Source organism: Frankliniella occidentalis, unplaced genomic scaffold, assembly GCF_000697945.3.
Source record: "Frankliniella occidentalis isolate FOCC.00 unplaced genomic scaffold, Focc_3.1 Scaffold110, whole genome shotgun sequence".
Classification (NCBI taxonomy): Eukaryota; Metazoa; Arthropoda; class Insecta; order Thysanoptera; family Thripidae; genus Frankliniella; species Frankliniella occidentalis.
The window spans coordinates 60,925-66,643 of record NW_026267238.1 but is presented as its reverse complement, the minus strand read 5'-3'; the positions used below and the strand labels follow the sequence as shown (position 1 = coordinate 66,643).

The 5,719-nt window shown below is 39.9% G+C and overlaps 1 protein-coding gene and 1 long non-coding RNA gene across 2 annotated transcripts in view; one reads left to right on the top strand and one right to left on the bottom strand.

The window, feature by feature from the left end:
* Positions 1–292: 292 nt before the first annotated feature.
* LOC113205550 (uncharacterized) lies at positions 293–2,568 on the bottom strand. Its single transcript, XR_003303368.2, has 3 exons — positions 1,467–2,568; positions 985–1,160; positions 293–394 (listed from the first exon to the last, which is right to left on the bottom strand). It is a non-coding gene; the product is annotated as an uncharacterized LOC113205550 (long non-coding RNA).
* Positions 2,569–2,830: 262 nt separating this feature from the next.
* Positions 2,831–5,719, top strand: part of LOC113205545 (uncharacterized) — a 4,551-nt gene continuing 1,662 nt past the window's right edge. Inside the window, exons 1-10 of the mRNA XM_052270102.1 lie at positions 2,831–3,296; positions 3,436–3,584; positions 3,661–3,863; positions 3,933–4,124; positions 4,232–4,592; positions 4,666–4,915; positions 4,985–5,098; positions 5,177–5,334; positions 5,410–5,496; positions 5,601–5,630. Of these exons, the coding sequence (XP_052126062.1) occupies positions 2,896–3,296; positions 3,436–3,584; positions 3,661–3,863; positions 3,933–4,124; positions 4,232–4,592; positions 4,666–4,915; positions 4,985–5,098; positions 5,177–5,334; positions 5,410–5,496; positions 5,601–5,630 (1,945 nt within the window). The 5' untranslated portion in view covers positions 2,831–2,895. The remainder of the gene's footprint in view (positions 3,297–3,435; positions 3,585–3,660; positions 3,864–3,932; positions 4,125–4,231; positions 4,593–4,665; positions 4,916–4,984; positions 5,099–5,176; positions 5,335–5,409; positions 5,497–5,600; positions 5,631–5,719) is intronic.

Below are 5,719 nucleotides of genomic sequence, written 5' to 3'. Positions count from 1 at the left end.
GGGTCTGTGGTCCAGCAGGCCAGCATCGTGGATTAAGATCACCATGACACTAGGGGTGTGTAGGTGCCGCTGGTGATGCTAAGCCTGCTGTGCAGTGCATCCAAACGGGCAGTCTGTTGCGGGCTACTTCTTCCTCCTCCCATTTTTAAGTATAGGCGCAAAAAAAAACGAAGCCCACAACAGCCTGCCCTTTTGGATGCACTGCTGCTGTGCCTCCCGATACATCCCAATACTCACTGCTAACCCCTATTCTTACACTATTTGAGAGAGAGAGAGATGCCAACTTACCTTGTGTTGTTCAACTGGTACCAATGGATGGTGACCTCGTCCAATAAATCTCACGCACAGATTGGTGTAGTCCATATAGTACTTGACTAATACATGGTAGTTTGTCCTAGAATCAAAAACTGCCATTAGATGAAATAATAACTTTTAAATTCAACAATTCAACATAATAACAAAAGCAGTTGTAAAAATACAAATATGACATGTATCAGGAGTGAAATGGAAAAATTAAAACATTGAACCATTGAACAGAGAAGTTGATAACTAGGCTTGAGGGGAGGCTGCAGTGACAAATTGTTCATTTTGGATAATAATGACCCTTAAGTCATTTAATACAGTAACTGACTCATACTTGCCACAAACATTTCTTGGTCAGAGAAACAACAACTGGTACCTGGCTCGTACGTCCGCCATCCTGGCTGGATTCGTGCTTGCCGGAGGTCATCCTTCGGGCCCCATAGAGAAACCTCTGCCCAAATTTTCATTTTTTTAGCGTTTTGGACTCTTTTTGACTTTTTTGGTACCTGGCTTGCACGGAAATGTGCAAGCTGGAGGTCATCCTTCGGGCCCCATAGGGGAACCTCTGCCCGATTTTTCAAAAAATTAACATTTTGGACTTCTTTTTGTGCCCCCTCCCTCAACCACACCATTTTCACAGTAGCCTCCTTAATCATGAACACAGAGAAATGAAAATCTAACCTTTGTGTTGGACGCAGCAATTCCTCTTCTCCTGATTCTGTAGTACAGAAGTAAAATGTAACATCAAAACTTCAATACTTGCTGCTGCTGACTGCTGGATGTATGCTCATTTTTAACCATGTTTCCTCATACACGTACAATGAATTCTGAATAATGTAGACAAGAAAGGTTTTGTCCTGTAAAGAATTAACAATTTGATTAGTTGAAATAATAAAATGATAAAGCGGCAATGAATGTTCAATGATTCAATATAAGAAAGTGTGTGGAATTGTAAATGACAACTTAATAAAAGTAAAATATGTTACAGAAAAAATGTAAGGAACTATTTGCCATGTGCACTAAACCAAGGAATCAATAAGTCTGTGATATTGCAATACAAGTATATCATTAGACAAGGAAAATGTCCCTCCCATGAAAAATATTCAGCCCCAGTACTGACAAGGCACATAAAAGGACAAATTAATGAATCAGAATAAACTTACCACATTCATCTGCAGTATGATTAGGATGTTTAAAATCAGACAGATATCAAGCTTTCAACTCCACCTCGCAAGCAAAAAAAAAAAAAAAACAACAAAAAAACACAGCTTTAGGACTACACAGATGTATGAGAGATGGGAATGTGAAAAACACACTGTTCTCCGAAACTGTTTTTCATAATGCTGTAGAAGTGTGTTCTAAAATTAATAAAAAGGTTTGGCTAAAATATTTTCTACACAAACTTAGAAGAGCACTCACAAAAGGAAATTGATGTTACACTTCACAACACTTCTTATGAAAAAACAATATAATCTTGCACAAATTTTACTTAAGCTTGTACAGCTTCACATCAAGAAAATACACATACTGTGCAATGGTAAATGCATGCAGTTCAATACATACAAGAAACATTTGATAAGAATAATCTTGATGCTGGACTACTTTCTGATTTGAGAAAAGCATTTGGTAAACATGGAACCTACCCAGTATATATTTATATATTTGCTTTACCATGTCACTATACCTATTCAAAACTGTAAACTTGCCCCTTACAAAGAGCTATGAAACTCAGCAACAGTAAAGATCGATAAAATAAATTAAAATTGAGCCAAGAATTTAGCAAATGTCCAGTAACACACATAAAAAGCTCAGTTCCCAAATGGTGAATTTTGTAAGCAGCTGAATAACAGGCATGGGTGTGGCACAACATGCAACGTTACACACTCATCTCCACTATAGTGCTACCAGGTTTCGTCTCAATTTAGCCTTCAGAAGAAAACAAAGGGCTAATTTGTCACATATTAAAAACAGGAGACTTGACACCATACAGGAAAAGATTTCAACAAAAACTTAACCTTAACAAATTAAATACACATTACCTCAAGAAGTATTGTAGTTTACATTCAATGGAACACAATCAATTGTAATGTCTGCAATGCCACAAAACTCGGAAACTATTGATGAGTGGGCAGGAAGAGTATATTGCCTGGAAGAAAATGAGAACATAAACAATTAGTATTATGGCCAGTTACAGCAACTATTGACTTATCCAGAGCAGTCAGTTACCCCAATTTGATTGTAACATGAGGTAAACACAAACATTAACCTGATGCAGTGCACATGTTAGAATGCAAATCCATTATCACAAAAATACAAGAGGACTGTTATAGAGAATCATTAACTGAAGCAAATATACAAATAAACCAAACTCTGAAAGTATTCCCGATAGATTTCTACCCCCATTTCAATTTTAAAATTAACACGACAAGTAACAAAAATTGGAGGGAAATAGGGGACTGTAGGGGAGGGTGAGGAGAGGAGTAGATGGTTGGAGGGGAAGGGGTGAACAGAGGTGAGGAGGGAGGGAGAGACCCACCTTTCTGGTCAGTTGGACAGTTGCCCTTCCAGCAGGGTGTAGGTGTAGGTGTGAGTATGTACCGAATCCCTCCGGACGCACGTGGTCGATATGGCGGCCGAAATATCTCCATACCATCTGTCCCGTGTGACGGAGCATCCTATAGAGGCCAGAGAAAAGATAGTAGAGTATATAGAATGGGGGAATATACATTTTACTGTGACAAAAAGAACCATGAAAAGGGTGTGTGGTATTTTCGGTGTAGCGAATCTAGGAAAGATCCCCCATGCCATACCACAGCCAAATCATATGTGCCAAATGTCGATGAGCTGCAGCCCAACAATAACAGGCGGCACTCTCACCAGCCAGCATATCCATTACGAGAAGCTTATCTGAGGCACCGAGAAGATTTAATCAATTTGTGCCTCCGACAAAAGTCATGTTCCCTCAAGAAGATAATAGATAGCTATGTGAATAAGTGAGTAGATTTTTAAGTTCAAAGGTGTGGTTGAGTGCTTAGCTGCACCTTGCTTTCACCTTGCTCGTGGGCACTTTACCCAAAATACTTACACAATGCAATAAATTTAGATTAATGTTGTTATTTGCCTCTTTTCCAGTCTTGAGGATCAGCGCCTTGTTGATAGTTTCACTATTGAATCTATCAAGAAGGCGGTCAACAGGCTACGGAATATGAACTTACCACCTGTTCCCCACACCTTACGCCAGGCTTCTGAAAGCCTTGAAATGCTGGAGTTTTCGTATCTTGGTAAGTGAACTGTTTAAATGATACTTCTTCAGTTTGCCTGTAAAATAAAATTAACATTGCTTTCATTGTTTAACAGGAAGGAACAGAGACGATACTCAAGACTTTTACCAGGGACTTGTTGGTGAGCGAGGGCAGGAGAGTCTTCTCTTTGTAAACTTGGAATTGATGCATTTAGTAGGCATTAAGAGTGTGTTGGCCTCTGACGCCACGTTCTATTGCTGCCCTCGCTTGCTGGGGGCAAAGCAGGTTTTAATTTTTGCCTTCCATGCATATGGACAAGTAAGTGCATGTTAAATACCTCGTTCTTTTTTTTCTTCTTCATACTAAGTGACTCCCTCATTGTTCCAGGTCTTTCCCTTTGCGTATGCTGTCATGACCAGCAAGACCACGGCCAGTTATGCACACATCATCCAGAGGCTTAAAGATCTAGGACTTCGTGCCAAACTGGTTACCACTGATTGGGAGACTGCTGAACAGAAAGCATGGAAGCAGGTTTACAAGAATATCGAACTCTGGGGTTGCCTGTTCCATTACCAGAGAGTAAGTATTCCTCAAATATAGTTTAACATGGATTCAGGAACACTTTATGTTCTGTAGTCTTTATAATCTATCAGTCGTGAGATTACATTAGTTTTTCAACTTTACAGGCTGTATATAGACAGGCCAAAAAGAAGAAGTTGACGAGGCACCTCAAAAAAGGAGGGAGCAACAAGGATGTTGCCCGAATCCTAAAGCTTCTGTCAGTTCTCCCCCGCCTGCCAGCAAATGAGATCAAGAAGGGATTCAAGGTCATCAAACAAGAAGCAGAAAAGACATTAGACGGTAGGCTAAAGAAGAAAATGGACAAGTTATTTCAGTACTTCAACAACCAGTGGCTGATAAAAACATCAGCCGAAGAGCTCTCTGTCCATGGAAAAAATGTCAGAGTGACAAGTGGGCTTGAAAGTATAAACGCCAGAATCAATGATCTCATGCCCATGAAACACCCACACTTCTGGATATGGCTTGGTAAGGTACATCATCTTGTATTCATAGAAAGTCATCCTTTGCACATTGCACTGATATTTTTTATGTTTTACAGACTTGCTCAAGGACTTTGATAAAGAGATTACAAAAAAATACGATGACATCAGGATTGGAAAAGGACAATCAGGCAGCAGCAAGTATTACAAAAAGGACACTGACAGACTGACGGACCATGACATTAGACGAGCATTACTAACTTTTGAGGGGCATAAGAATCACCTCGAATTTCTAATTGCCATTCAACCTACATACAACAATGTGCTTGCTGTCCTGCACATAACAGATGAAGATACACCAGACAACATGTGAGTTGCTAGAACTGATGGTCACATTCCACTGTCCTCCAGTTTCGCATCATAGTTTTCTTGTTGCAGTCCAACAGATGAGGAAGTTTTGGCTCAGGACACGGCACAAATCCTACAGGCGCCAACTAGGAGGAGTGCAAGGCTGATGATCAACAGTGAGAGTGAACATTCAGAGATTGATGAGTATGTATTGACAAGAATTTCAATAAGCACCTGCAACTAAAACCAATATATTAATTTAAAAAATTCTTAAAATTCCAGACCATCATTAAATCATGACCTCACCTCTGGCCTGAGTCCTGCTGCATCAGAATCTGGGTTGGCAAACTCTCCACGTCCACGTCCACGTCCACCTGGTGATGACTTTGTTGGCATCGTCCTCACATCTCCAACTGGGCCATCATTCACACCTAACAGAGGTTTGTTTTACTACTTTGAAACATATCATCCAAATTTTCTAATTACACTATTTCAATACAAAATGTTTCCTCCAGACACTCTGCTTGACAAATCCACCACTCCAAAGTCCACGGAGTCGTGGCACCAGGCGGTGACATTGGAATCGAACTCTGTTGACAATGGTAAGTTCAAGGGTTATGTCTGAATAGGTTAGAATACAAGGATAACTCAATAACTTTCAAGATTCCAATCCTTACCACAAAATTTTATGTTTCTGCCACCACAGGAATCGGACCACTGGAGCCTATGGATACAAGTAAGTCGGTATTATATGGTAGAATAATGAATTAATTTAACATCCTAACCTCACACTCTGCATGCCGTAATAAATGTGAACTGTCACCC